The 27,271-nt window shown below is 37.5% G+C and overlaps 12 protein-coding genes across 13 annotated transcripts; 3 read left to right on the forward strand and 9 right to left on the reverse strand.

The window, feature by feature from the left end:
* On the reverse strand, positions 1-854 carry Gasu_33290 (uncharacterized protein). The gene is made up of 2 exons (XM_005705786.1): positions 563-854; positions 1-516 (listed from the first exon to the last, which is right to left on the reverse strand). Exons 1-2 carry the CDS (start codon positions 684-686, stop codon positions 71-73), a joined length of 570 nt encoding a protein of 189 aa, XP_005705843.1. The 5' UTR covers positions 687-854; the 3' UTR covers positions 1-70.
* Positions 855-1,009: 155 nt separating this feature from the next.
* Gasu_33300 (uncharacterized protein) lies at positions 1,010-2,194 on the reverse strand. The gene is made up of 6 exons (XM_005705787.1): positions 1,835-2,194; positions 1,606-1,773; positions 1,496-1,551; positions 1,318-1,439; positions 1,205-1,264; positions 1,010-1,151 (listed from the first exon to the last, which is right to left on the reverse strand). Exons 1-6 carry the CDS (start codon positions 2,162-2,164, stop codon positions 1,087-1,089), a joined length of 801 nt encoding a protein of 266 aa, XP_005705844.1. The 5' UTR covers positions 2,165-2,194; the 3' UTR covers positions 1,010-1,086.
* A 37-nt stretch (positions 2,195-2,231) lies between these two features.
* On the reverse strand, positions 2,232-4,364 carry Gasu_33310 (uncharacterized protein). The gene has a single exon (XM_005705788.1). It carries the CDS (start codon positions 4,298-4,300, stop codon positions 2,288-2,290), a length of 2,013 nt encoding a protein of 670 aa, XP_005705845.1. The 5' UTR covers positions 4,301-4,364; the 3' UTR covers positions 2,232-2,287.
* Positions 4,365-4,704: 340 nt separating this feature from the next.
* Gasu_33320 (1-phosphatidylinositol-4-phosphate 5-kinase) lies at positions 4,705-7,870 on the forward strand. Its single transcript, XM_005705789.1, has 12 exons — positions 4,705-5,211; positions 5,260-5,390; positions 5,444-5,556; positions 5,604-5,703; positions 5,762-5,847; positions 5,899-6,000; positions 6,057-6,133; positions 6,180-6,229; positions 6,276-6,540; positions 6,593-6,858; positions 6,912-7,013; positions 7,059-7,870. The coding sequence occupies exons 1-12, from the start codon at positions 4,728-4,730 to the stop codon at positions 7,206-7,208; spliced, it is 1,926 nt and encodes a 641-aa protein (XP_005705846.1). The 5' UTR covers positions 4,705-4,727; the 3' UTR covers positions 7,209-7,870.
* Positions 7,871-8,364: 494 nt separating this feature from the next.
* On the forward strand, positions 8,365-15,095 carry Gasu_33330 (uncharacterized protein). The gene is made up of 2 exons (XM_005705790.1): positions 8,365-8,828; positions 8,885-15,095. Exons 1-2 carry the CDS (start codon positions 8,417-8,419, stop codon positions 15,061-15,063), a joined length of 6,591 nt encoding a protein of 2,196 aa, XP_005705847.1. The 5' UTR covers positions 8,365-8,416; the 3' UTR covers positions 15,064-15,095.
* Positions 15,096-15,104: 9 nt separating this feature from the next.
* Gasu_33340 (hypothetical protein) lies at positions 15,105-16,098 on the forward strand. Of its 2 annotated transcripts, none has more exons than XM_005705792.1 (2): positions 15,105-15,511; positions 15,559-16,098. In XM_005705792.1, exons 1-2 carry the CDS (start codon positions 15,109-15,111, stop codon positions 15,687-15,689), a joined length of 534 nt encoding a protein of 177 aa, XP_005705849.1. In that variant the 5' UTR covers positions 15,105-15,108; the 3' UTR covers positions 15,690-16,098. The 2 variants fall into 2 exon arrangements, with proteins under 2 accessions (XP_005705849.1, XP_005705848.1); XM_005705791.1 differs by having other exon boundaries at positions 15,559-15,760.
* Positions 15,800-16,194, reverse strand: Gasu_33350 (uncharacterized protein). The gene is made up of 2 exons (XM_005705793.1): positions 15,980-16,194; positions 15,800-15,919 (listed from the first exon to the last, which is right to left on the reverse strand). The coding sequence occupies exons 1-2, from the start codon at positions 16,172-16,174 to the stop codon at positions 15,884-15,886; spliced, it is 231 nt and encodes a 76-aa protein (XP_005705850.1). The 5' UTR covers positions 16,175-16,194; the 3' UTR covers positions 15,800-15,883.
* Positions 16,195-16,209: 15 nt separating this feature from the next.
* Positions 16,210-17,424, reverse strand: Gasu_33360 (uncharacterized protein). The gene is made up of 3 exons (XM_005705794.1): positions 16,854-17,424; positions 16,701-16,803; positions 16,210-16,644 (listed from the first exon to the last, which is right to left on the reverse strand). Exons 1-3 carry the CDS (start codon positions 17,276-17,278, stop codon positions 16,630-16,632), a joined length of 543 nt encoding a protein of 180 aa, XP_005705851.1. The 5' UTR covers positions 17,279-17,424; the 3' UTR covers positions 16,210-16,629.
* Positions 17,425-17,589: 165 nt separating this feature from the next.
* Gasu_33370 (formamidase) lies at positions 17,590-18,734 on the reverse strand. The gene has a single exon (XM_005705795.1). It carries the CDS (start codon positions 18,473-18,475, stop codon positions 17,624-17,626), a length of 852 nt encoding a protein of 283 aa, XP_005705852.1. The 5' UTR covers positions 18,476-18,734; the 3' UTR covers positions 17,590-17,623.
* Positions 18,735-18,739: 5 nt separating this feature from the next.
* On the reverse strand, positions 18,740-19,564 carry Gasu_33380 (uncharacterized protein). The gene has a single exon (XM_005705796.1). It carries the CDS (start codon positions 19,552-19,554, stop codon positions 19,345-19,347), a length of 210 nt encoding a protein of 69 aa, XP_005705853.1. The 5' UTR covers positions 19,555-19,564; the 3' UTR covers positions 18,740-19,344.
* Positions 19,565-19,624: 60 nt separating this feature from the next.
* On the reverse strand, positions 19,625-22,404 carry Gasu_33390 (archaeal ATPase). Its single transcript, XM_005705797.1, has one exon. It carries the CDS (start codon positions 22,195-22,197, stop codon positions 19,723-19,725), a length of 2,475 nt encoding a protein of 824 aa, XP_005705854.1. The 5' UTR covers positions 22,198-22,404; the 3' UTR covers positions 19,625-19,722.
* Positions 22,405-23,609: 1,205 nt separating this feature from the next.
* On the reverse strand, positions 23,610-25,054 carry Gasu_33400 (uncharacterized protein). The gene is made up of 2 exons (XM_005705798.1): positions 24,802-25,054; positions 23,610-24,471 (listed from the first exon to the last, which is right to left on the reverse strand). Exons 1-2 carry the CDS (start codon positions 24,836-24,838, stop codon positions 24,305-24,307), a joined length of 204 nt encoding a protein of 67 aa, XP_005705855.1. The 5' UTR covers positions 24,839-25,054; the 3' UTR covers positions 23,610-24,304.
* Positions 25,055-27,271: the final 2,217 nt, after the last annotated feature.

A 27,271-nucleotide genomic window follows, 5' to 3' on the forward strand; every position in this document is an offset into this window, starting at 1 on the left:
GTAGAGAATGATCGTTTTATACATGCAAACTAATAGTGTTGTTTGGTCATTTTTCTCTTTGTATTTCGAGCTAGAAATTTCTACTACTTTGTCTCCTTAGAAGACTGAAAAGGTGTCTTCTTGAACCTCTCGATATATAATTTTGACTTTCGATATCTCTTCTTTGACTACACGAAACCAAAGGTTTTTGACGAAACCAATGATATGTGGTATTCCATGTAAAACTCATCAAAAAGTAGATAGTGACGGTCAAGCAAATCCTCTTGCAAAAATAAAGCAACGATGACATAAGACTATTTGAGACGGATTCTCTTCTGAACCCGTGTTGTTCACGACAGATATCATAAAGTGTTGTCGAAAATTCGACAAACGCCACAGACCAGCAATTGGAAGAACATATGTGCCATAGACTCGAGTTCCTTTGTCGGATTTCCTCTAAACTCTGCAAGCATAAAAGGGAGCATATTCCAGTTTCATAAAAAGACTTGCAGTCATCAAAGTCCTGAAGTTGATCCACTAAGAGTATTCAATGTAAATTAAATACAGTTAAGGAATAGCATACACTCGTTTCTTAGAGCAGAACAAATTTCCTCCGTGGGACAAGACATATTTATCCCAGATACAACACCAAAGTATATGGCAGAGTACAATAAAGCAAGCAATAAAGGCAAACGCAAAACTGACATGAAAGTTAACCGATCAATTAATTTGTCTTTCTCCCAAGCAAAAAATAAGTGCTTCGATCACAAAGAAAAAATTTTTTTGAATCCAAAGTTTCTAAACTTCAGAACTACCAGGTGATGTCTCGACCAACTTTTTTATCACGCGAGTGAAAATTTGCGTTACTACAAGGCTCCACATGTTTCACATCACTAAAAGGAGACACTGTTTTGGGAGAAAATTATTCCTTAATAAAGTTATCCAAACAAGGAAATTCAACAACAAGTGTCGATATATCACGCTTCCCTCGTTTTTTGCAACATTTGCTACAGTTTTGTTCATAAGAAGATATACAAAACATGCCAGTTGCTTTATGTGGCCAAAAATTGATATTTACTCAAGTCTAAACTAACTGGAAACATGCATTCAACTCTGAGACTTTTTATCGTGATACTTTTCTTGTATATCAAATCCAACACCTTCTAGAGTTTCTAGTAAAAAGATCAATTAGAATAAACAATCACTAATAAATCAATGTTCAAACCTGAAATAACATGACGACTCTTCAAAAGAAACGTAGTAAATGGAGGCATCAAATAAAGACCTAACAGTCTCTTAGTCGAAAAGAGATTCTTTTGTTTTGTATTGGACACCAACCACATAAGGACAAAAGACACAATCCAAAACCATTCAAGAGAGAAGCCAACACAACAATGCTACGTTGTGAATGCCTATTCAAGTGTCCGGATACAATTTCTCTACATTTCTTATGGAGAGGCCTAATGATAAGACAACTCATTACTCACAACTGTATTCAAAACTCAATCAAACACACTCATAGGCTGCTAACGGAAAACCAACACAAGAGAAGAAACCAATATAACTGGGGATCTATTGAATACATCGGTAGTCGACAATAAGACATAAAAATTCCAGCATACTTACAGTTGGCGAGAGTTCGGCACTAACAGCTTGTAAATAGTGCTGTTTCGTATAAGAGATGTCCGGAGTCTTCTCAATACGGGCTAGGCGTAAACCCGCGTAAGAGTCGCTTTCTAACCAACGAGGGCCTTTCTCTGCATAGTTGGGTGGAAAACAGCCTCTCACAAAACCCTACATGCGATGAGTTGTCAAACCAAAAGCTGTTGTAGAGAGACAAAATGTGATTCGGTACCTGAACTATCCCGGAGCTTAACATTCCCGCAGTAGCTGTAGGTGGTCCAGCTATGAAGCCGTGAAGAATCCACTGCTTCGGGAATCTTTTCAAAAGGTACATCTCTATTCGATGAAGAGTTAACAAGCCACCTAGAGCGGCACCTCCAAACGCTGCAATGGAACCGAAAGCTTCGTGGATCCAAGTCCTCTTTTGGGCTGCATATCCTGATAAATAAGGTTTCTCTTTTCCTTCCGAATAAACGTCACGAAAGGAAACGAACTTCTTCTTTTCCGAGTTTTCTTCGTTCCTTTCTATGGAGACGGCAATGGCTTCTCTCTTGTCTGTCATAGAATTGAAATTACATTGGATGCTCATCTCTCTCATCTTGTGCAAACAAGATAAAGTCTAGAAAAGTTTGTTCTTAGAAAAATTTAATCAAAATTCTAAGGTATACCACATATTCTGAAATAATTATTGTTTATGAATAATAGCTTGATGTAGTAGTTCAATAGTGTTCTCACAACCACGACTCAAATATAAACACCCAACAACAGCTTCCAGAATAGATAAAGTCTCCATATTTGAACTCTGCTCTGACGTATTTATGGAAATTCCAATAGAAGAGGATAGTTTTTGCAGCTCTTGTGACCTTAAACGACCTTTGATATATTTTTCAACGTCTTCTTGCCATCCTGTAAGGCCATGGAACCTTGTATACTCAACACAACTCCAAAGATGAAGAACAATACGGCCAATGTGGCAGGCTAAATCACAATATTCTATAGGCATATTTGAGAGAAAACTTCTTTCATCTGCTGCCAAACACTTGTTAGTATTTGATACTAAATGAAGAGTTTCATGCAGTACACTGTTTGGTGATGCATATCTGCCACGCCCATTGAAACGAGATGTTTCATGTAACCATCTAAACTGAGAAGTATAGTTACCTAAAGAAGATGAAGAAGCATGGCTAGAAAATGAAAGATTGGAACAAATATCTCGAACTGCTAACTCTGCAGCTGCATCCTTTGCTTGGCTTTCGGTTTCATATTGCCTCCTGCTCTCATAAGTTTTTGAACCAACTCGAACAACACCAGTAATAGTTCCAGAGTTTTCAACATTGTGACCAAGACGGAAAAAACGACTTCCAATACCGACATGACGAACTTCCACCGAAACATTGTCGATTAAACCAACCTGTTCAAACATCTTCAAACAACGAAATGCTGAAGCTCTGGAAGAATAATTTCCAGGCTTTGGAACTTGCGCATTATAAACTGGATGAAAAGCTTCATCCATAGGAACTTCACATAAACTTTCTCCTCCAATCAACGAAATCACCGCACGAGCCGCCGCCTTTTTCGCACCAGCTTCGCTATCTGCAGCACCAGTTGCGAGAATTTCATCACCACATTCTAAAGACACCACATATGCAAAGGAACTCCCACTACCTTTGTTGCTTTCTAGAGTTCTATACCTCAACTCAAATTTAACCTTTGAATCGGGATTCTCTTTTCTCTTTCGAACACTAAGACGATTGAATAGGTCATGAAGGGTGCTTTCAGGATCCAATAATAATACACGCGACCTTCCTCTGGGGTCAAAATCTTCGCCGGTGAAAGTAGATAGGAAATCTGAATAGCTATCCTTTCGTTCAGACTGTGCAGCGTTCAGTGGATTACAGAATTCCTGAATAAAATTTACGGAACCTTGTAAACCTCTAAGAAGAAAAACAGCTCCAACAAGGGCTTGCATACTTTCACACAGTACACTATTTAAGCCTTTCAATTCTGTAGGAGAAAGCCCAGTCACTGGAGGCTTTCCAGCTACCGCTCTTGGATCTGCAGGAAACCTTCGAATCAAAAAAGGCAAGTCCAAATCTAGTGCTAACTTTGTCAGAGTGGAAGTATTCGCAAGCGAATCGCACCGATAGAAGATTCCACGAAGTTCCTCAATATCAAGACCAAAGAACGTTTTAAGTTTCTCTTTGGAAGGAAACAATGACTCCAATAGACTAAGTTTGAGAACGTAAGCACCCAAAACATTCAAAGTAGCCTGTTGCGAGATATTGTCATGATCTACACGAATTACGTGGTGAATAAAGGAGCTATGAGTTAAGGCAGCCATCAACAGTTCTACAGTATCCGCAAAGAAATGGGTCCCTTTCCACCTTTTCAAATAGTCCAAATAGTCAGTACGCAATCGAAGGGAACACTCCAAAGTCCTAATTTTCAATGATACGAACGGGAATGCTTCAGATTCAATAGTTTTCAAAGGAGTCAACTTTGCAAACTTCTCAAGTTGACGATCACTTGCACGTCTCTCCAATCTTTGAATTCTCTTCGCCGGATGTTCCGTAGGTGCCTCCCATATCTTCAGAACACCTTTTGGGTCTTGATGCTCTTTCGCCTCTTTTTTACGTTGTTCTCTTATTCTTTTTATGGACACTGAACAAAACCTGCGCAACCTTATTGACCTCCACATAGGTTGCTCTTACAAACACATGACCAAACTGAGCCCCAAATTTTCGAACTGCCACATTCGAAGTTGTCCAAGACATTTGGTTGTTCTTTAATTAGTAAGTGAAATTGCACTCTGCAATTTCTGTCTTTTCACGAAGCTGCTCTATTTGCTGCTCCTTAGATTCTTATTTCATTTATTTTATCCATCAAGCAGTCTAAGTAATGTTTGAACTTGAATTTTCCCCATCGAATGATTTCATTTCTTTTCACTATTGAAAGATATCAAAAAGACAGTATCTATCATTGGCAATAAAAGGCAGTATTACTTATTGCTATTGTGTGACATTATAAGGTGTTATAATGTTACAAAGCTAATATGAAGATATTGACAGTTTCAAGGTAAACCATTTTTCCCAACTTGTAAAATTTCTATTTTGCTCACGAGGACTATGGAAGGATTTCAAGAGCCTCAAACAGAAAGAACTTATCCCATATCAACTATTACAGATATTTCAGAAGACAAAGAGAAAACAGATGTATTAAGGGAGACTGGAATATCTATGGAAAAGAACAGCGTCACAAAGAAAGCCACTCTTCCCCTTGACAAGTATTTCGAAACTGAAAGCTTGCAGAAGGACTTGAAAGATTTTGAACGAACAGAAGCACCTCATAGGAATGTTCAGAATGAAACGAAAAGAAACATAAATACAACACAAGAAGAACAGGATGAGGTTGCTATTGACTCAGGGAACGATTCCGATATTTCTTCGGAAGGTTCTGTAATATCAACAAGAAAACTAAGGAGACGTTATAGAGCATCTTCGCCACTAATCAACTCACCACGAGAAGAAACCTTCAAGTATAGAACACGGAGACGGGAACCTAGACAAAGGGGCTTTACGGACTCTGATAGACCTTTGAATAACCTTAACGGTAAAGTAGAAAGCCTACAATCAGGTTGAAACGTTAAAATATTTCAAGATGCTCTTCCTCCTAGACTTTCTCACACATTTCTGCCTCAAGACCGACTGAACGACGCCTCCTCTGCCTCACTTCGAGATATAAATCGTCTAAGAGCAAAGGTAAAAGTTGGACACTATCGTCGATATCAGGTACTTTTCTTCTGTATTCTCTAAGTTGAGATATTTATATGAATGGCTTTTAGGGAGAAGTTATTTATAAAGGTCATCATTCATATGACTTGATGCAACAAATCAAGTTGGGAATCCAACACAGCGTTGTAAGAATATCTCAAGTAGCCGAGAGGAATCTTATGATGTATGTATGACTTTTCTCTTCGCTGTATTTTATTGAGCACTTTTTAGGGATGATTTTATAGTTGAACAGAAAACTACTTTTTCTCCCTTTGGTGGTGTAGATACACCACCCCACAATACGCCAAAGTTTACCTTTAAAGATTACTTTGTAAGAATATAACTTGTGAAGTTTTTATTGTAGAAAAGCTCAACTCGTTTCTTGGCAGCCTATGGTTTTCCGAGACTTGAGACAACGGTTTGGTATCAATTCCGAGTTGTACTTACGTTCAGTTTGTGGTAGCGAAGCCCTGAGGTACCGCTTTTGATTTTCAACACTTGCGATAATTTATATGTGATATATTAGAGAACTTTCAACTCCTGGAAAATCTGGTTCGCTGTTTTTTCACTCATGGGACGATCGTTTCATTTTAAAAACCGTTCCTAAAGCTGAAACGAACACATTAAAGTAAGGAGAAGGTCGAACGTTTCTTTCTTGCATAGAGCCAACTACTCTGAATTTAGGAAAATACTTCCACAGTATTACTTTCACATGATGCAGAATAAGGAATCCCTTATCACGAGGTTCTTTGGGTTGTATAGTAAGTTTTAGTGTTTCATATCGTTCATCTTATGACATTTGTATAGGAATAACGACACACAAGATTAATGCTAGGCGGAGACATATTAGGATTGTCGTAAGTTTTGTCAACTTCTTGTGTTTAGAAATGACTTATTACGAAGGTTATGAATAATTTTTTGCCTACACGTGTTCCAATTCATGAAAAATATGATCTCAAAGGTTCAACTCTTGGAAGACAAGCATCTCCGACGGAATTGTTAAGTCCATATGTGACACTAAAAGATCTCGATTTTGTTCGGAACGGTCCATTGCTTATAGATAAGACTCTCCGTGAGCGTCTATTGAATCAACTCGGCTATGATTTATTATTTCTTTCTTCCATCAATATTATGGACTATTCATTCCTCGTTGGATTACATATTCCAAGTAAGTTGAAAATCGTTATGATTTTCTGTTGGAACTGAAACTGTTGTTGTAGGTAGGGAAAGCCGGCCACCTGGACAAGGATGGAACGTGACACCCTTATCTTTATCAGACGATACTAGACATGAGGGCGAACTTTCATTTTCTAGCGCAAGAATAGAACGCCCTAGTTTTTCCGAAAGAGTTGGAGGTTGGATAGGAAAGAACATGAAAGGAGAAATCGTCCATATATTTTTTGGTATTATTGATATTCTTGATGAGTATAGCCTGAGGAAGGAGTCTGAGCATTTTCTAAAAACTCGTTTGTTGTGTGCAGGAAGTGTAAGTTTCAAGATTCACCAAAGTATTCGAAGTATTCTTATTTTATTTGAAAGTTGTCTGTTTCTGTGTGTGAACCTTCTATATACGCTCAAAGGTTAAAAAAGTTCGTCAAGGAAGCGTTTCTCCCGAAGGAAGAAGGTTCTTCTACCGAGCAGGTAAGGACCTTTTATACTATGGAGTTATATTCATCTTCTCTTTAGTCACCTCGAGCTCTACATGGAGCGGCCAGTTATTCTCCCTTGTCGTCACCAAAGAGCCCACGTAGGAAAACCTCAACTATTAGTAGATCTGCTGCTGCTCAGGAACCATATGTAATAAGTGAAGAAGCAGAAGAGACTATGATCGAATGAATACAATAGTTCGTGACCTTTTTGAGTTTATATTTAAGAAACGCGTTGCCGATTCGTCCAAAAAATTTTGCCGTTTTTCTGGCGGAATCCAGTGCTTGTTTCATTTCGTATTGAAAAGATAATTGCATATAATTAGCACGACATCGAATTGCGTATTCTTTCTCGTTGTTTTTTTGAATATTTTTAAGAATTCTGTGATGAATACTTCTTGAGCGTATATCGAAAGTCGAAAAAGTGATTTTATTATTTCAGGTTATGAACTTTGCGTGGTCTTAGTAGTGAATTGATATTCGTTGTACACGAGAAAATCTTGGCTTCATTTTTTCAAGAAGGGAATTATAAGTTTAGATAGTGAAGGACTATGCAAGTTGAATAGCTTTGACGCAACGCTATGGGTGGTATTGGGTTTGACATTGTTATAGAAGGAGTCGTATCGGAGTACTTTACTGATAAAAAAAAGAGTCGATCTTATTCTGACGCGAGAAATTTTCATGTTTATTTTCGTTCGGAAAGACAAAGATTGAACAGAGTTTCCTATGGCAAAACTCTGTAAGAAGCAGTCTCCATTCGAAGACACTGAATAATTTTTCTTTTGTCATTTTCTAAAGCTCGCGTTGTTCCACCAACTGTGTCTCAAAAACAATAAACGAGCTCTTTTCTTTCGACAAAAGATTACTGAAGAAGCAGTTGTCAAATTTCAAAGTCGCTACACGTTATCAAAATATTGGGAGGTCAACGTCTCTGAAAACTAACTACAAAAAGTATTTACTGAATGCTTTGTTATAAATTCAAAGATTTCTGTATGGTAGGAACTCATGCAGCTTTTCTTAATCAGGTTCTTTCAACTTTAGAGAAAGTTCTCTATCGGCTCTTTGTTTCAGTGTGTGAAGTTATCAACTTTATACATCGAATGTAGAATGAACAATTTGAAAAATTTTACAGGCTTATGCAATTTGGACACGCCAAAGTCTCAGTTTAGAAGTTTTCGTTCGCGACTTGTGTTTTCTTAGTTAATAATGACTCTTCACAACCCTTTGAGAAGTCGTCTCAAGAGACTTATTTTCCTGTGGTTGTTATGGTTAGGTGGAAGCGTTGTATGGTTGCTGTTTATTTGGAAGCGGTTTGCACTGGTGACATCGTTTATTTCCGTGATTCCAAGCTTGGCAGTTGTCTTCTTGTTGATTGGGGAGACTTTATGTGTTGTGATAATGCTCGGAGCACACGTTTTGAAGATTCCTTTTGACCTTAGTGGAATAAGCATCCGTAAAGCCCTCTCTCTGTATGAATTGCAGTTTGAAAATAAATATGTAAATATAAGAGTCGCAAAATTTGGTCTAGAGACACATTTATGGAGATCGATTGCTTCAAGAAGAAGAACTGCATTATTTGATATATACATATCTGGAGCCGAAGTGGTCTTGAAAGAAACAGGTGGCCTGTCGAAGACGGCAGGGAGTAATTTTGACCTTTTGAAGACAAGCAATTATTTATTTCGTATTGTTCAAGAGCTTGGAAGTTCCTGGTCTAAGTTCCTGTTTGTCTGTTGTATTCGACTATTGTTCCTTTTAAGCATCTCATTCGACAATTGCACTTTGGCAATGAAACATGAAGATAAACTTCGTAAGTGTAAGTGATTAAACTTTGTTCTGTAAGTCTAACCATGGAACCTCTGTTAGAACGATTCATATCTCTAAACTCTCATTTGGAAGGCACTGATACTGTAGACTATAATTGTTTCACTTGGAAGCTTGGGACTTTTAAACTTTTCATGGACACAACGTTGCCAGTACAAGTCAAACATACTGTGATTATTCTAAAAGTCGAAAATACGTATCTTACCTGCTCAGTATCACTTCAGAATATTTGGACAGAACGTCTGAGTGATCTTCAGAAATTGGATGTCGAAATAAGGATTCCAACAGGTCGAGGTGCCTATGAAAAGGCACAATTTTCTTTATTTGTAGATACTCCATCTTTTCTATTACACCCTGAGCATTTGTTATGTTTCCTGAAGCCAAGAGAGCAAGGAGATACGACTTTGTCAGAGAGACGAACGACCATGGACAGTCATACATTGGAGATATTACGCTTATGGGACTTCAAGGTTGGAATGGTCAACCTATCTTGTGTGTTTCCTGATGTCATTTTGGACAGCATGCATACAGATATTCTCTGTAGACTTAGTTTGGGACAGCTGAAATTTCTGCTTCAAGATGCAGCTTGTTCCAATACGTACCGTATGAAAGTAGAATTGAATGAGCTCTATTTATCTGATTCACGAGATAATTTCGATGATGTTAGAAAGTATTTAACTTCGCTTCAGAAACAGTTGGCCACAACAAAAAATTGTGGATTAAGAACGGAGTCCCAATTATTGTACAAGCATTGTCATTCATTTGACTGGCACATAGAAAGTCTCGTAGTTTGCTTGGATGTTGATATGAGTCACATTTATTCACAACTTGAAATATCTAATCCTGTTTTACTTGCAGAACCTGTGAAATTGGTTAGACTTTTGGATCGAACTCACTCTAGGTACCAAGTTTTTATTCATTTTCTTAAAACAGTCATTTCAAAAAGGCAGAAAAATCACGAAACTCCAGAAACTGGATTGAGTTGCAAAGGTTATTCATGGCAAGTTTCCGGTGAAGTAATGTCTGGATATCTCTGCTTTCATTTTGGTTTTCCTCAAGGAGAGGAAGCAATTCAAGCATATATTTGTTCAGTCCCTCTTATCTCCATGGCAAAGAATTCTTTAACGGCTTCTTCTTTAAATGTTTATCAAATTCAGACAGAAGATACAGAATCGATTTTTTCCATTTCAAAAGTAAAATATTTTCCAGCTCCTGAATGTGGCATGAAACTTTCTAAAGTCTTACTGAAATGGAGTCCTGATACTCATTCCTGTGCAGAATCAGCAATAGAATATGTAACTAACGCTTTAAGAAGTTGCAGTTTTGGTTGGAACAAAGTTCAACCTAGGCAAGAAGCAGGATTGAAGACTTCCAAGTTGAAACTTACCATTTCAGAAGTTGAAATATCCGCAAGCTTCCCAGATGACCCTCAGACGCAGATAACTATAGATGAACTATCAGAGATCCATATTGATTCTGGAATGCTTCAACTATCCAAACTCACTTGGAAGATCCAGAATCATATCGTTCTTTTCATTAGCCTGGCAACTTTCCATTTTTCATCTCATGACTTTTTTTCAGTTCCATTGGGAATTTACTGCAGACGAGTTATCTTTTGCTTACCATATGATCTCCACTTTGGAAATAGTTGGATGGAATTTTTCTGGAGAATGAAAGGATATCTTCTTAGAAAGAAAAGGTACATGTCAGCCTTGGGAAGAAGTTCGTTCCCAGACATGAATATTTCGATAGATGATTGCTCTGCAATATTTGAAGACCACCCTTGGGAGTCCTATTTGATGAAGCATAGACCTGTAATTAAAGATGAAACCGTCGAACAAATAAACAGAAGACACGTGTTGCGTAGAATATTGGAGCAGCTCCCAGCAGCAGAGAGAAATGCCTATGAGGCTCAGTGTTACTCTAAATTGGACGAAGAGAACGCTACTCTATATGCTTATCGTGTTCGTGAGGTCCAAAGATATTGGCAGTTGGACCGATTCGATCTTAGTGGCATTGATGCACGACTGCCTCCCTTGTTGCTAGCTAATATCAAAAATTGTTCAATTTCTATTCGAAAGACCACTGTTGACCATAATATTGACGCAAATATGGAAATGCTGAATGAGTTGTATAAATTAGATGAGTGTAGGGATATTCCCAATTCGGCACAGAACCCTTCTATGTATAAGGATTTTGGAATACGACGAGTGGAATTTGTTTCATCATACTTTTCATTTCATCTTCGTGATTATCCATATAGCATTGCTACCGTAAAGAGTTTATCTTTTTCCGGTAAAGTTGGTGCGATGGAACAGGCAACAAGGGAGCCTTTCATTCGCCACATGTTTGTTGCACTTGGTTCAAAGCTGTTTGCTGAGCTTAATAAGCAAATATCACCTCTAAAGATTTTTTTGGATGGGAAGTTGACACTGGAAGATGTTGAAGGAGTGTTTGGAGTAGGAATGCTTCCATCTTTTGAAGACTTGTCTCAGTGTTTTCTTCGTCTTTCTCCTGATCGTTCTGATCCAAGTCCCCGCTTGGCTTGGTGGGATCAAGCGAGACTAATTTTTCATGGTAGAATAGAAGTTGTTGTTCGAAAACTTAAGTACGATGTGTTAACATCCACATTTTGTTACTCATATTTGTCGTATCATACTGTCGAGGCAGACGAGTTAAATGCATGCTTTACTCGTTGTGCCACAGATAAACCCTGTCCTTGGTTATCGGTTCAAATGAAATGTTTTAGTATTTCGGCATGCTATTTTGGAACGAGTTTGGGTTCATTCGTGAAATTAGATCAAGTCAAAGTGAATATTTCCTCAATTTTACAGACAGAAAGTGGTAATCCTGATAATCATTATATTCATCCATTTGCAGAAAGGAGTGAAGTTCCGTTTGTGGCTGAAACATGTAGAATGCCAAATAGGGGCGAGTTATTTAGGAAGCTTGCATGTAGCAGGCCTACTTGTCAACTGAAGAATGTTCCGAACCATGATACTTATGGTGGTTTTCGTATTTCTTCTTTGTTCTTAAAAATTGAAATATTTTGTATCCCATCGCACAATCTTAAGAGTTGTCTTATTCATAGCGACGATATTGCTTCAACTCTACAATGCATTGTAGCTATTAGAAATTCCATATTTCAGTGCATTCCTATCAGAAAAAAATTTGGCCATTCAAGAAAAGCAGAACCTGCAGGATTCTTGGAAGAGATTATGAAGACTTTTAAATTATATCTTAGTTCACAAGACATGCATTTTACCATTATAAACGATTTGAATCCTGGTCATTCTTTGTTGGTGGAGACTAGCGATATAAATTTCTCTCTTACAAAAAGAAGAGACGGAGTAAATACACCCAATGCATTGAATGCCATGAGACTGCTAGTTAAGAATTTGGACATTCGAATGAGGTCCCCATCATTGGACCAAGCAGCGAAAAGAGAAGAAGAGGAACCTTCAAGAGGCTCATTCTTTGTACATATACCGATGTTTCTAGTACTTTTGGAAAGCGAAGTTGACTCATGTTTGAGAACAAGTAGTCGTATTATTTCCATGGAAAACCTCACACGTCTTTCCTCTTCGTCTTTAGGTAGTTTTTCTGTTGGTTCCGGTTATAATTCAGCTGATAATGAAATTTTACGTCGAATCGTGTTTGGTGGAGACTCAAGTGAAGATGAAGATAATATTGAATGCAATTTTAATAATGAAAGCTCTGGTGAAACACTGTCCCACCTGCAACGCCTTTCCTTGAAAGAGCAAGGTTTTTCTAACCAGATTCTTGCTTTTGATGCTCGCATTTTGTGGACTGTAGAGAGGAGAGACTCACTGTCTGAATGGCCTCGAGCTATCTTTCTCAATTCGCATAAGAAGGGCGTAAAAACTCTGGATAAGATAAGGAAGCATCAGAGGATTAGTAGTGCAGAGTTGGATCGAATTACAGAAGGAAATAGAAATGCTAGTAGCAATAAGGACGCCTTGCTTTCTCTTCTATCCGAGAATATACCGGAAACCCAAGATAGCAATTCGACATCGTCGTTAAAACGAAAGCAACTGGAAATTATAGCTTCGTATCCTCAGTTACAACTTTCATTGATACGTCCCGTCGTGGCGCTTTGTTCTCCAGAGACAGAAGGAGTCTGTAAATTAGTCGCATCTTATGGGTACTTGACACTCGTCCATCAGCAAGTAAAAGAAGATGACATTTGGAAGAGACTTGAGTTGCATGCCGGAATGGAAGATACTGTGATGTTTACTTTACCAAAGGGCATTTCCTTCGATCTTGACAGCATTGGAGTGACATTCGACTCTTCTTCCAACTTACGTGTAACCAATAGTCCGTTTGAAAGAATTTCCGGTCCTCCTATTTTAGTAGAAGTGGTCTATACATCACCTATGTCTGATGAAGTAGACATGGACAGCTTTCGTCCTAAAGCAATAACAGTCAAAGTTGCGGATCTAACGTTATCACTAAATTCTCCTCAATTCTTCATCTTCCTGACCGTTATTACGAATTTCCTGGTGAAACCTTTTCAACAGACTATTCGTTTGCAAGAGGAACTTGCAGTTTTGACGCATACCATTCATCTTATCAAGCAGGGTCATTTGAGTCATCTTGATGCAAAACACTACACCAAACAAATTGTTGACATGGTCGATCTGATTGATAAACACCGCAGTCGTAGCCAATCTGACAAGGCCAGAAAGTTTTTTAATCTACTGGGGTCTCAAGATACTTGCGCCACAAGAAGGGAGCTGATTGACAAGGCCAGTGCGTTATTGGCCTACACTCTTCAAAAGCAACAGTCAGAGAGTGACCAAGGTTGGATGCCGAAATTCTACCTGGATGTCTGCATCAAGAAGTGCAAATTATTTTTGAAGACTAGCGACTCCGATGAAACAGATTTTGCTGAAGCCACCATCGACCGTTTCCAAGTAAAACAGACTTCGACCTTGGATGGAGGAACGAAAATCGAGTATTCAGTAAAGGACGTCAAGATGAAGAATGTTTGTACCGAAAATGCGGCATTCAAAACTGCGCTCGCTGTTTCCAAGAAACAAATAGACATTTCAAAGAAAGAGCACTGTACAGAGAATGTGTTTACAATCGACGGAGATCCTGTTGCTTTTCGTTGGTTTACAATTCAATCTCCTCCAGTTGGACGAATCCATGTTGTTGATGTTTTAACTGTTGGCGTTGCACCTCTCGAAATAGCTTTGACGCGACATATTTCTGAAGAACTTTATCAATTTTTCATGCGAAAATCATTAAATGAAACTGAAGAGGAGGAAGAAAGACTTGACATTAAGGAAAATAATCTAAAAGGGAGTTCGCAAACTGTGCGTAAGGTTTCATCTTTTCTTAAGTCTGAAGTGTTCCTTCACGAAGGTAGCAGTGATTTGCATTCAATGGCAGCTAAATTGCGTTCCGTTATCCGAGGTGTTGAAGACTTTACGAAGGATTCAGGATTATCTTCTTTCATTCAGGGAAAATGGACCAATCTGAGACGAACCTCTCCCGAAATCCAGCATGATACTTGCATTTCAGACAAGTTGACATTCTCGGAAGCAAAAAATGAAGATGACGCGAGCAAAAAGCAACTGCTTACTAAGAAACGCATTCCTGTTGATGACCTAAGTTGTATGCGACAAAGAGAACAAAATAATATTCTGTTCAAATACGTGTATGTGGGACAAGTCTCTTGGACAGTTTCTTTCAAATATAAGGATTCCGGAGAAGAAAAAAGTATTTTGGACTTTGAAAAAATAAGAATATCTCTACCTTCTTTAATGTATCACTCTCATACGTGGTCTTGGACTGATCTCTTTGATCAACTTCGACGTGACGTGCAATCGCGGGTATTAGGACAAGCGTTATCACGGCTTGCTAGGAGAAAACTTTTGGGAGTTCGCGAATTGGGTCAAAAACTATGGCGTGAAGCCAAATCTCCGGACGCCATACGTATCCTTAGTCAAGCTTTTGGTAAGACAGAAGAAGAACTTGTGAAGGAAGTTGAAAACCTAGACTGGTCAGAGTCTGAAAACGAAGATAACGATGAAGGACAGGCTTCTTCATCTAGCGAATCTGCCACAGTTCAATCGTTTTCTCAGGGTAAAGAAAATTTACAAGGAAGACTTAAAAACGAAAGAGACCTGGAAAGGAAACGCCAAGTGTTCTTGCAAGTTATTTATGGAATTCATCCCAATTCATTTATGTAATCCTGTTTTGATGCTCGATTCCGTATTCTCTTCAAGCTCTGTGAGATGAAGAATCAGACTGCTGATGGAAACTGGACACCCCACACTAAAGAAGAACTGGATAAAGAGATGAATAGACAAAAGCAATTGGCGGAGCGAGAAAAAGAAGCTGTGGAAGAACTGAAGAAAATTCACAGCAACGTTACATCTGGTGGTTTGAGAAAGCAAGTTTCTGCGGACGAAGATTCTTCAAAAACGAAGGACTTTGTTTCAAAGCCTTCTCTTCCTCCCCATGTCGAAAAAAACCGTTCTGGCGATGAAGACCCGAACATAACTGCAGAAAGGAATCTTGCAGAACACGCCTCTGTTGTAAAGAGTGGACTTTTTAAAGAAGAGAGAAAAAAGCAGAAATCAACAAGCAGCAATACTTCGACAACTTACGCCGATGCGTCTACAGGAGAAACACAAGGTTAGCAGATTTTTCCATCCTTTAAGCACTTGACTGAGAACCTTTAGGGTTGGAAAAGAATCTTTCTGAGAACTTAGCACAAGACCGAGCTGCAACTTCACGAGAAGCCGGAAAGTATTCTAGTCGAAAGACGCTTTGGAGGTTCTTATGCTGCGCTGTCGTGGAAGAGAGTAAATAGAGATTTCTCTCAAAGCCTACTTTAGTTTACGGATAGGTTTTATAAATTGATATAAATTGTTCTGATGAAATAGTTTCCTCTTAACTGGAATACATGTTCCTATTCTGTAGCAAAGTTGTTTTTAAAGTAGCTTCAAACAGGAAGCTTGGTTTGCTACGGAGTTGCTCCTTTCCTAGAGACAAGTCACATATGTTCTACGTAGTAAAGATGCGCTTTGTCTCGACCTCAAACTTTAACGTTTCCAGTTAAAGGCTGTTTATAATCAAAGGGTAATCCTGATATCAACTTACTGTCACGTTGGAGCAGGAGTACATTTGTGTCCATATATTGTTCAAACGAAACGCTGGCAGAAATATTCTCCAAAGTGAAATAGACATAACGCCTTTGCCATAAACAATAAAATTTGAAATAATCCAGTCACACATACTTAGCCGGTTGGTGTCAGCCAGACAATGGAAACCTTGAAGAACACAAGTTGTTGTCATTGTGAATTTAAGTTTCGAATGACATAGCAATGCATAATAAATACACAATGTTAGACACTTCAAAAGACTTTAAGGTATAGAATTGGAATAGTATCTGTTCGAAGACTATCTTCAGCCACAAATTACCAAAAGGAACTTTGCTCTACTTGAGATTCTTTGGCTCAAGAAAATTTATGTACAAAATTTGACATTGTATCCCACGATCTTCATATTCTGAACTTTCGCGCTCAAATTACTTGGAGTTGGATCTCTGCTCTCTTTTTCTTCTTCTTCCTTCGATTGGTCAATTCTCACACAGTTTTATAATATCATCTATGAATCTTCCAAGTATAAACTCATAGAAATACAGTGAATTCGGTCAAACTCGACAGTTTTGGTTAACTGCTTATGAAAAGTGAAATTCATATATACGTTCAAATTTATAGCGCCTTTCCTCTTTTCGCAGTGTCTGTTTACTATTCCCCAGTTCCCTATGATAGAATAATGTGTCAATTACCAATTTCTCTCTGTAAAAGCTATTCTTAACTTGGACAACTATCCGTTTCCAGGACACATGACTTAGTCCGCTCTCTTCTGTCCACCTATCCTTTTCATCCTGTAAGAAATAGTATATAATAAGAACAAATAAACTATTTTCAGTTATAGCTCAACGCAAAATTACTTCATCTTATTGAGTCACCTTAATGCTGTGAAAAACAACCACACTGCAAGTCTTTGACTTTGTTGACCTTTGACCAAAAGAAGGGGTATTGCGGGGCTGCAAAAGTGAAAAAAAGATATCCAAAGAATAAACAGGTTTCTTAAGTAGTAGCAATTGCGAAACTGCGCCAAAATGTATATTTTTACAAATAAATACAATCCCAAACTGAAGTCAAACAATAGCAGCAGCTCCGCGAATTTCAGTTGACGTGAACTGCTGTTCAAGTTCCCTCTCGATTTGAGGGAAGACCAAAGCAAACAAACCCCTTGACTTAGTTTAATGAAAGACGAAACAAGTGGTATAGATATGCTTTGTAAGCCATTAGCAGGAACATAGATACAGCTTAGTATCAAAAAGCTTAAGCTTGTCAGTATCGAAACAAAGGAAAAAGTTATACGAGACATGATCCGACCCCAATTTGAATATTTCAGACTCAATTGGACGATTTGCTCACGGGCAACAAACTCAGCAACAGATAGACTTGTTCTGGAGTATATCCAAATTTAGTAAAGTAGTAGATACAATTCAGAACAGCTCTTTTGTACGCGACTGATGCATCCATATAATACTGTTTTCCATATTCATCCACTGACACACCTTCAAATACTAAGAACTCAGAATATCTTGGTTCCAATGAACTGACTTCGAAGATAGGATTGACATGTAGCTTTGTCGGTCCCATAGGAGATAGATACTTATCCATTCCATTTCGAATAATTTGACAACGCATAATCGCAAATACGGACATTTCAGAAAGACACTTCGCCATCACCTTGACTAGAATGAAGATCGCCCACAGAGAAGTTCGCACCTTCAACAAATACTGGCAAATAAATCCTGCTTCCTCTTGTCAAGTTTTTAATGTCACAATTTCCACCGTTTTCTCTTCCAGGAATGGGACGCGCAGCTTCCTCTGCAATCAGCTCAAATTCCGCACTCTTTGGGCTTATTGCACCTAATAGAGCTTCTTTTGGTTCCGGTAGCATAGCCATAGGACGATGATGCAACACAGCGGCAAGTGACATCTTCTCGATGTCTTCCTCTAACAATTTGCGTTCTCTTTCGTTCCATATTTCTAAAAGTTCTTTACTGGGAGCAGTTCCAATGAGACCTGGATGAATATTTCCAGCAAATTGTACTCCTGGTATGTGACATGAAGAAGCATAAACTCCTTCAAGATCCCGAATAGCCTTTGCTGCATTTGGAAAATGGTCTGTAAGAAAGCCACCACCATTTTCTCGAACAAAAATTCCAGTATATCCCCATTCATGACCAGGAAGAGCACCAAGGTCACACAATTCAACAACGAGAAGGTCTCCTGGTTTGGCTGGTTTACCGTTTTCATCACATACACTAAAAGGACCAGACAAATGGTGATTCTTATTGATATTAATAGACTTTACATCTTCTGCATTATCGTCATTCTTAATTTGACCACCTGTGAAGTCAATCATATCCACCCGAAATACTGAATTCACCTTGACTTGTGCAATTGGTGGAATATCAGGATGCCATCTATTGTGTAGAGGCTTTGGCTGTTGCGTTGGTGACAGATTAGGATCAATAGGAAAAATATTGGGTATTCTTTCCGTAGTGTTCATAGTTTCGTTGCTGAGACAAATTCTGTTGAACAATATTCCACAAATTGTAAACTTGGCATGATGCGAATGCTTCTATATCCATTATTACCATTCATTCCGGTTCTAACCGCCACAATCTAACCGCCAGATCTCAACCGCCCAGATGAAGGGAATCCACAGCTCATTGCAAGTTACTACTTTCAGGAATATGAGAAAGTAAAAGCTCTCGGAATACAAATGCCTGTAGACTTACTTCAGAAGTTAGAGTTTTAGGCAATGCTTTGGCTGGTTGAACCTTGGTTTATTGTGATGTTCTTCTGCGTTGACCAGGTGAAACGGATTACGTGAAACGTCTTTTTGATCTTCATATGAAATAATTCAGTGTAGAAATTCTATCTTTAGAGAGATATTTTCCTTAAGCTTCTCTGGCAAACTGTTTTCTTTGTAAAGTTTAAGCTTTCTTCTATCTTATTCCGAGTGTGGCTACTTTCAAGCAAACAAAGAGCAGGAAGGAGATCTTAGGAGACTTGTACTATTTTAAGAGTTTGGTATACCTTTAACTTTTAGAAGAAAGTTGTTGCTACAATTTGTGAAATTCTATGCAAATATTCGAAAAAGACCAGAAATAGAACGTTTAGAAGGCACTTTACGTTATTCTGTTGGAAAATCCGTAACTAGTTGTAGAAATGATAATAGTGAAACTACTGATGATGATATTTCTGAGAAACGGCTGCTTGGAGTTGTTATTTGGTACGTTCTATTGTTGGAGAGGAGGGTAGCAGAAGCGAGACGGTGTCAACGGTATACAAAGAGACTTGTGAAAAAGTACTTTAGTCGTCAAAAGTGTTGCTGATTTGTCTTTCCTCACAACTCTCTCAACGTCGTAACTGTCAAGGTGGTGGTGGAGATAACTGGTAAGAATGGAAAAGGGGACACGACATTCTTGTGGCACCACAACCTAGCATTATACCAGCGAGTTCATAGTCTTCTCTTAAATAGTTTATCAATAACTTTTCAGGGTTCTCTATATAGATTGGTATTTCAATGTTAAAGCAGAAGACCTTGTCAAAGTCATTCTTCTCTCGAAGCGTAACTAACATTGGCATTCGAGCATATTGGTAAGATATCTCAAGTTACTAACCTCGTAATGACTTTGCAGTGAGATAAAAACAAAAATTACATGTCTTTATTAGGACTACGACTTCTATAAGGCTTCCATCACCTTCCACAGGGAAATCATGGGCATACCACAAACTAGTCCATAAAAGCTACTTTGCTAAAAACTGTCGTATTCCTAACATAATTCGCAATCTTAGTGAAGGATTATCGATACCACAATCAAAAAGAAAATCTGTCGTAACGCCATCAAAATCTCTTACTCCTATGAAGGACAATCTAGGCAAACAATAGGCAACATCCTCTTCAGAAAGACCACAACGATCTCTTAGGAAAGTATTCCAATCAAATGACGAAGACAAAGAACTCGATGCTGCAACCCTTTGTTCGCCTCGTGTATCTCCTTCTTCCACTTGCATAGCACTTTGATAACCTTCCATTTGCATCCTATTCTCCTCATTGGTTCTCGGTCTTATATTTCGAGCCACTCTTAAAGTAACAGTTGATTGCTCCAAAGGCGAAACATATTCATTGGACATCGACTCAAAGACAGTTTCACACCATACTGAAAAGTCTTTAGAAAACTCTCCTCGGTTTGCTTCCCCAATTTTCCTCAACGTTTCGACATTATCTCTTCCCAAATACACTTCAAGGTTCCTTTGAGAAACAATTACCAATTGCAGACATGATCGACTACTTTCATTCAAAGTTGATCCCGAAGAATGTTGAGTCACAAAACCACTTGCATCTTCAACAATATTATGTTCTTCGGTAGAGAAACCTACAGATTGATCATATCTAGTACATACTACCACAAACTGAAAACGAAGTTGAACAGATGAAAAAGATTCGTCATTCAAAACGGAAACAACTCCCTTAAAAAATTGTGCTGTTTCCCTGTTAATAACATTTCTCGACAAGTTACTTTTGTGATAAAATTTGAATGAAAATCCAACAACATAACGTGTCTGTCCATTATGGAATACAACATATGCATCAGGGCCACTAGAATTGCCATCCTTTGGAACAAAAATACCACAACGTTGTAAATAATCTCTATAATGAACAGAAAATGAATCAGAGACATCTCTCAAGATGGGTATATCATAAGATTTTGTTGATTCCATAGAATAAGAAACATTGTCCTGTTCAATAAAAGAACCCTGGAAAATTCCTGGAATAGCAGAATGTACAATAGGCGAGGAACTAGAATGAAGAAAAGTTAATAAGCGAAAACAAAAGATCTTCATAAATACAAATTCAAAGAAGACTCCCTTTGCTGTTGAAGTGTCGGGAATATAACTAAACGGAGATAAAGGAAAAAGTTCAGTAGCCTCACGGAAAAAGTTATAGTTGCTATGAGCTCGCAATATAAATTCACAACAACCAATCTTGAACTTAGTGCCCAAATCAATCCCGTCAGTTTCACAAATTTCAGAATAAAACCCAAAAGTTGCAACCAAGTCCATCAAATAAGTTTTTGTTCCACATAGAGTAATTGCAAATCCGACTGGAAAAACTGTTCCGAGCTGATAATTCAAAAAGACAAATTCATATCGAAGAAGGGTTGCGGAATCTAATATCTCCGGAATAATAAACGTTCCCGACTCATTTAGTATATCTGCAAAGACACTATCTAATAAAAATTCCATATTGTCATTGTTGATAACAGGTTGAGATAAGTTTGCAAGTTTCCCTACTAGGGCTAGTAAAGTATTCTTTACAATCAACGGAATACCCCCTGTCTTCTTCTTCAACAATTCTACGAATCGATATCGTAATTCATCAGAGGGCAATAAACAGTCCTTCAAGGACTTTCCATCATAAGTTGCCAGCTCAATATATTCGTTAATATCATGGAGGTTAAAGGGATTCAACCGCAACATACGGAGACTCACTCTACTGGAGCGAGCATCAGACAGGCGGGCTGAGATTTCAGCAGTTCGCCCAGCAAGATACAAGATAACTTTTCCTGTATCAAGCAACTCATATACAGTTCGAAAAAATTTGCGATACGGGATATAACCAGGATCGGACTCGACAAACTGTTTCATGGTAAGTTCACTATAGTATTTGGTGAGGTCACTCAGGTGGCTAAGTTCGTCTATCATCAAAAATAAATATTGTTTCTGAAACTGTTCGAGAAGATAATCAACAAATAAAAAAACACCAAAATGCTTCATCGCTGCGTCCGTAAATTCAACAATTTCTCGGGCACTCATACCATTACACTCGGCTGTAGCCAAAACTATATTATACATCAAAGCCTCTAGAAAACTTGGAAAAGGAGCACCAGAAAAGCTCTCTCCTAGTTTAAAGCAAACTGACAAAGTGTTTTCCGCAAAGTGCTTCCAAGAAAAAATCTTCGCATCAACTTTTCCCGACGAGCTCTTGTTGAAAACCTCCGTCTTCGTCTGCTCTTCTTCTTCGTCGGCGAATTTTTTTAAAAACTCTAAAAATTTTTGACCTACAAAGCTTTTGCCCGCCCCAAAAATGTGAGGGGAGAAGCAAGCTCCAGGACGTAAAAGATCTAATTTTCCCCCAGCTGAAGAAAACTGGTAGTAATAAGTTCGAAGAATAGAATAAACATCTTCTTTTCTATCTATCAACGGTTCGTTCAAACTCATTTTACACGCCGCCGCCAATCCGAAATCAATTCACAAGCAATGAATAAATCAATGACCGAAAAACTTTCAAAGGAGATGGAAGAGAGTGTATGTTTTATTGTTCGAGCGGTTGCTTTATTTGGTGATTGGTAAAACTGATCTCTTTGACACTTCTAGACTCACAATGACAATAGAGAGAAAGCAGGAATATTTTCTTGCTTGTAATAACTAGAAACTTTCTTTTACAATAGACAAGAAATAGGTTTCTATGAATTTTTGTGGTGAATTAGATTGATGGGTACTATTTCTATGGCTTGTATACTGTAAGAGAGTTGTCCTACTATCTTCCATACCATCTTACACGCAAACTCCTATATACAAGACTAATAAGATACAAACCTTTTGTAAGTTACAAACGAAATACAGTGGGAAACAGAGAATTGCAATGAATGGGAAGTCTCAACTAGATACTTTTCTAGTTATAGAACAGTGCAACGAACAGATCCACATCGAACGAATTTGGAGAAGAGTATTATGTAGACTGTCATACTGACTTATCATTAAATACAAGCTGTTATGGATGTAATAGCTACACAAGTTGTCTATCCTTTGTTCGACTTTTACCAAGTTGTGAATATGTCTTATATAAGGACATCAATTAAGGCTTCAAATATAGTAACTATAACCCTTCATTTTCTGCACATCGATGCTGAAAAAAGAGTAAAAGATTGAACCAAAAAAATAATTTTACTAAAGAAGAAGCCTTGTATACTTGAGTCAAGGTCGAGTAGTGTACCAACTTGAAAGCTTCAGCAATTCTCCAACTGAAAGCCACTCCACACTGAACAACCTTTACCCAACATGACTCTTGGCTGAAAGACGTTGTAGTTCCTAAGTTATCGGTCAAGTGATTGTTATAGAATGACAATACTTCAAGATTGGATATGGTTACCTTTGACTAAGTAGAAACAATTCTGTTCCACTCGCAAAGTTGTCCTTTGCAATGCAATATAAATAGAACTCCTATGTAAATGGTGATCGTCTGAAATAGAAAGGTTTTTTCTCTGACTGTCACATAGATAGAGTCACTTAAGATGTCTCTTGTACTATCAATAATCAAACAAAGTTTTTCATCTTTGCAACCGGGTTACTTTCCCTATCTGAAAATCGGTGAGTTTTCAGTCTAATTCACTAAAACAGAGTTTGAATATATAGTCTCGTGAATACTTTTGAGATAGAGTTTGAATTGCAAACTAAAATACCTTTTTTAGTATTTGTTCTTATCTTTGCTATATTTTCTCTTGGATCCAACAAGTTTCATATTTGTAGAAGCCATTCATATGAATTCCAAGGCTAGAAATGCAGTTTGAAAAAAACTCATTAAAAACGAAAGGAATCTAAACTTTTATCGAATTTCAAGAAGCTAAAACTCTTTTTAAGACCGCAGTGTAGGTTCTCAAGTTGGATGAAGCCTGAAGTTTTTGCTGCCACTTTTTTCGTTTGGTCTAAAACCGAGGAAAACTCTCTTCTATTCAGTTAACAAAAGACAGGAAGGACAGTCCAAGTGAAATCTACAAACAACTTTTTCTGTCTCAGTCTTTGAGAATTATATAAAAGGAGTTACTGTTCTTCTTTCAACAGACTAGAAAGACAACATAGCAGACACATGAAGAATGTTTTGAGATATTCTTTCGGTAACCACTTTACTAAGTACTTGGAAAAGAAAGGATATTTTTCATTCTAGTTATATTCAACATGTATGTATATATAGTCTATTCATTTTGAATCATTGCTACAACTCTGCAATATTGCAAAATTGACACCAAAAATAGCCTTCAAATGAAAAACTTTTAGTTTTCAAACTTGTTCAAAGATATCTCCGAAATATTTGAAAGATTGCACTAGTGTATTAACCAAATCATTCTCCTGCACACAAGTGCATATCATCAATACACAATTTCTGTAAGGGTCAACAACTCCTGTTTCTTTCTCCTCTGAAAATATGTGCAGACAATAGTGACATTTGATATTGTGGATTATGCTGAGAGAAAACTTATTTTCAAAAAAGTTCAATTCAGTCCAACTGAGTCTATTCTATCGAATCTCTTCTCGTTTTTCATCATAGCATTTAAATCATAGTTGAATTGTCTCTTCCAAGTAGTCGACTATATAGTTGAGGTGCTTTTGAAGGTAAACCTGACTGTTTAGGTTTAAAGGTTTTCACTGCCTTCTCTTGTACCATCAACTTTGAACTTTGTAAAAACCACAAATTGTCAACATATATAAGAAAGCAAACTATATAAAGTACAAAGCTGCCTTAGGGCATGGATAACTCCAAGAGAACTCTTATTTCTTCCAGTACGAAGAAAACAAAACTTTAAAAAGCTCTGCAAATTCAAGGAAAGATTTGTTTAGCTCCAGTTGTTTCCGATTCTTTTCCCACTCTCTCAAACATCAGCTCGTTGCATGAGTCATAATACAAAAGTTATTCGCGTTAGACACTAGGCAGAAAACTCTCGCGAAATATAAACAGATGGATACAATGGTGGAGGCTTCTCCTTAGATATTTGTAACAAGAATCAAAGACAACTCAAAGTTTTGCATAAACAAACTGTCTATAAATACAAAAAACGTTCATTTCCAATAGGGACAAGTCAAACATAAAGAAGAAAAGATATAGTTTTATCCAAATTGCTCTAAAAAGAAGGAAAATGTCTCTTTCAACTTTGTATTATTCAGCAGAATAAAATTGTGCAGAGTCAAATTGATATTGTGATTGTGATTATCCAAACTGGTAAAGGTCTTACTCTCTTAAATATATTGGATAAATTTCGTCTCCTAGTGAAAAGAAAAGAATATAAACGTAGAAATTATGGAAAAATAAGAATCTTTCATTCTCCTCTTTGCAAAGTAAAAAAGAAAGGTGAATCTTGAAACATAAGTGCAAGGAGAAGCAAAAGCATCACCACTTTTACTCTCATACCAGTAAAAACTCTCTAGAAGTTGTTTATGAAGAGAACAAACCAAGACCCTTGTAACTTTGGAGGCTCGATCCTCCTTGACGTACGTAGTTTATGTATGAATTTGTGTATAGACAAAAGTATTCCCAACCTTTGGTCAGTTTTTTACTATTGTCCTGTCCTCTGTATACTTTCCAATTCTACGGTTGAGTATACGATTTCGTCTTCTTTATAACTCGTAATCGAACAAAGATTGTTCCTTGAACGAATTTGCATAGAAGGGAAGATTATAGTTCTCACAACGCAAGCCAAACAGAGTTAATGTCATTGAAATTAGAAAATGACCATTTTACACCTTTAAGGAGTTTTCCTAAATTTTGAGTGACCAACAAAGAAAGGTTCTCAGATCGAGAACGAGTCAAAAACTAGTTGTAGCAAAACCGTTCTTGATTTGTTATCAAAATAGGGTCACAAGTAGTTTGAAATTTACCTTGCAGAGACAAGATTGATCAAACTCAACTCTGTTAAAAGGCTACAGTGTCGCTAGGGAGTTGCGAGGACCTTTGTTACGACACTGTTCTTCTCGTTTCACAACAATACTGAGATGTGAGATTGATTGTATCTAGCACACTTATTGTTCCAGAAACTTTTTACATATCTCCAAGTGGAATATTTTCTTTCATAAAACTCACTAGTCACTCAAAATAATATATCTCCAGTGAAAGGAGACAATACAAAGCGATCCTTCTCATAACAATCCAATTAGAAAGTAGCACAATGGTTTGATTATTGGATGAAAGGGAAGGCTCAGTGAGTGTTGTCAAGGCTGTGGACCTGGTTCAAGTTTGCTATTGAAACTTCTCAGACTTTAATTTGTAAAGCGAATTCGTCGTTTGATGTAGTTGGACAAGTGAATTTCTATTATCTACGTTTCCTTTTAAGCTTTGTAAATGTTTCTTTGAGAACAATCCATCGATTCCTGTGCTCTGAGTTCCAAGTAGACTGTAGTTTCTTTTTAGTATGTACAAATTTTATTATCTCTTTGGAGTTTATATACTTTATGCAACACTTGTTTTTATTTCACTTTTGGTCTTGTATGGAAATTTGAGATTAGCGTTGTCGAGAAGAGAGCAAAGACAAAGGAATTCAAGCTGTGGTTGAGTTTTGGTACTTTAATCAACTAGTTGTCTCACAAGTTTGTTTATTTCTATCGATAATTGTTTCAGAGCATTTTTGCGTATGTATTAGCAGTTGAAAGTCCTGTAGTCTGTTGTTGAGATTCTGAGAATCAGGCTTGGGGCTATTATTTCAAAGATATTCTACAAGAACAAGAAACCAGTCAAACTCTCAGTTGAGTGTTTTGGTCAGTTCACAGATTAACTTTTTGTATGTTAGTTTTTTGTCTTCTATATGACTCTTTTCAAGATGTAGTAATCGGTCTGTAACTCTGCAACAGGCATTTCTCAGGATAGCATAGGAAAGTCTTGAGTCCATCATTGCTTTTTTTCAATGATTGTTTGTATTGTTGTGCTTTTAGATCAATTCTCTATTGATTCGAGTATGTCTTTTGAAATATTACGGATGAGAGGGCTTTAGATAACGAAAGCTGAATAAACTTGTATTTTGAAAGCAAGGGAAAAGTTTTCAGTTCAAAATATACTCAACTTGTTGGGAACCATGAAATAAAGCAAGCAAAAGAAAACTGCTGAAAATCATGGTTGTGTTTAACTTGGGTAAAATGTTTTGACAATGGCGACTGTAGTTACTAGTCCGTTTTTGAAAGACGCCTTTGTTTTTATGAATTACTGGTTTTACCGAGAGTGAAATATGTCTAAAACGATATGTGAGTAGTAAGAGTGATAAAGTTGGCACTAGTATCGATAGTGTTTCTGAAAGGCATCGATTGCAAATCGTCTTTGGTCCTTATATAGTTGGAAAGAAGGGTAACAGTAGTAGGAAGGTATGAATGGGAAACAAGGCGACTTGTGTGAAACAGTATTTGCGTGTCAAGAGTGCTGCTGATCTGTTTTTTTCCCAACACACTGAAGATCATTCTGTTGAAAGTAGTGGTAGTTGTAGCTGTCAAAAAGTGAAAAGGAAACACAACATTTTGTGCAAACAGGTTGCGTTTGGAT

This window comes from Galdieria sulphuraria, assembly GCF_000341285.1.
Source record: "Galdieria sulphuraria unplaced genomic scaffold scaf_26, whole genome shotgun sequence".
NCBI lineage: Eukaryota > Rhodophyta > Bangiophyceae > Galdieriales > Galdieriaceae > Galdieria > Galdieria sulphuraria.

What these genes read in the sequence shown, in the direction of transcription:
- Gasu_33290 (XM_005705786.1), bottom strand. Translation starts at nt 686, where the DNA reads ATGTCAGTTTTGCGTTTGCCTTTATTGCTTGCTTTATTGTACTCTGCC. An exon ending in TTCTGCTCTAAGAAACGAGT is followed by an intron (nt 517 to 562) that starts GTATGCTATTCC and finishes GAATACTCTTAG; the next exon opens with TGGATCAACTTCAGGACTTT.
- Gasu_33300 (XM_005705787.1), bottom strand. Translation starts at nt 2,164, where the DNA reads ATGACAGACAAGAGAGAAGCCATTGCCGTCTCCATAGAAAGGAACGAA. An exon ending in TAAGCTCCGGGATAGTTCAG is followed by an intron (nt 1,774 to 1,834) that starts GTACCGAATCAC and finishes CATCGCATGTAG; the next exon opens with GGTTTTGTGAGAGGCTGTTT. An exon ending in GAGTCGTCATGTTATTTCAG is followed by an intron (nt 1,152 to 1,204) that starts GTTTGAACATTG and finishes TCTTTTTACTAG; the next exon opens with AAACTCTAGAAGGTGTTGGA.
- Gasu_33310 (XM_005705788.1), bottom strand. Translation starts at nt 4,300, where the DNA reads ATGTGGAGGTCAATAAGGTTGCGCAGGTTTTGTTCAGTGTCCATAAAA.
- Gasu_33320 (XM_005705789.1), top strand. Translation starts at nt 4,728, where the DNA reads ATGGAAGGATTTCAAGAGCCTCAAACAGAAAGAACTTATCCCATATCA. An exon ending in GACACTATCGTCGATATCAG is followed by an intron (nt 5,391 to 5,443) that starts GTACTTTTCTTC and finishes AATGGCTTTTAG; the next exon opens with GGAGAAGTTATTTATAAAGG. An exon ending in TGTGGTAGCGAAGCCCTGAG is followed by an intron (nt 5,848 to 5,898) that starts GTACCGCTTTTG and finishes GTGATATATTAG; the next exon opens with AGAACTTTCAACTCCTGGAA.
- Gasu_33330 (XM_005705790.1), top strand. Translation starts at nt 8,417, where the DNA reads ATGCTCGGAGCACACGTTTTGAAGATTCCTTTTGACCTTAGTGGAATA. An exon ending in GAAACATGAAGATAAACTTC is followed by an intron (nt 8,829 to 8,884) that starts GTAAGTGTAAGT and finishes AACCTCTGTTAG; the next exon opens with AACGATTCATATCTCTAAAC.
- Gasu_33340 (XM_005705792.1), top strand. Translation starts at nt 15,109, where the DNA reads ATGAAGAATCAGACTGCTGATGGAAACTGGACACCCCACACTAAAGAA. An exon ending in GTCTACAGGAGAAACACAAG is followed by an intron (nt 15,512 to 15,558) that starts GTTAGCAGATTT and finishes GAGAACCTTTAG; the next exon opens with GGTTGGAAAAGAATCTTTCT.
- Gasu_33350 (XM_005705793.1), bottom strand. Translation starts at nt 16,174, where the DNA reads ATGACAACAACTTGTGTTCTTCAAGGTTTCCATTGTCTGGCTGACACC. An exon ending in ACTCCTGCTCCAACGTGACA is followed by an intron (nt 15,920 to 15,979) that starts GTAAGTTGATAT and finishes GAAACGTTAAAG; the next exon opens with TTTGAGGTCGAGACAAAGCG.
- Gasu_33360 (XM_005705794.1), bottom strand. Translation starts at nt 17,278, where the DNA reads ATGTCTCGTATAACTTTTTCCTTTGTTTCGATACTGACAAGCTTAAGC. An exon ending in TTGTTTTTCACAGCATTAAG is followed by an intron (nt 16,804 to 16,853) that starts GTGACTCAATAA and finishes AACTGAAAATAG; the next exon opens with TTTATTTGTTCTTATTATAT.
- Gasu_33370 (XM_005705795.1), bottom strand. Translation starts at nt 18,475, where the DNA reads ATGAACACTACGGAAAGAATACCCAATATTTTTCCTATTGATCCTAAT.
- Gasu_33380 (XM_005705796.1), bottom strand. Translation starts at nt 19,554, where the DNA reads ATGTTAGTTACGCTTCGAGAGAAGAATGACTTTGACAAGGTCTTCTGC.
- Gasu_33390 (XM_005705797.1), bottom strand. Translation starts at nt 22,197, where the DNA reads ATGAGTTTGAACGAACCGTTGATAGATAGAAAAGAAGATGTTTATTCT.
- Gasu_33400 (XM_005705798.1), bottom strand. Translation starts at nt 24,838, where the DNA reads ATGTTTGACTTGTCCCTATTGGAAATGAACGTTTTTT. An exon ending in ATTGGAAATGAACGTTTTTT is followed by an intron (nt 24,472 to 24,801) that starts GTATTTATAGAC and finishes TACTTTATATAG; the next exon opens with TTTGCTTTCTTATATATGTT.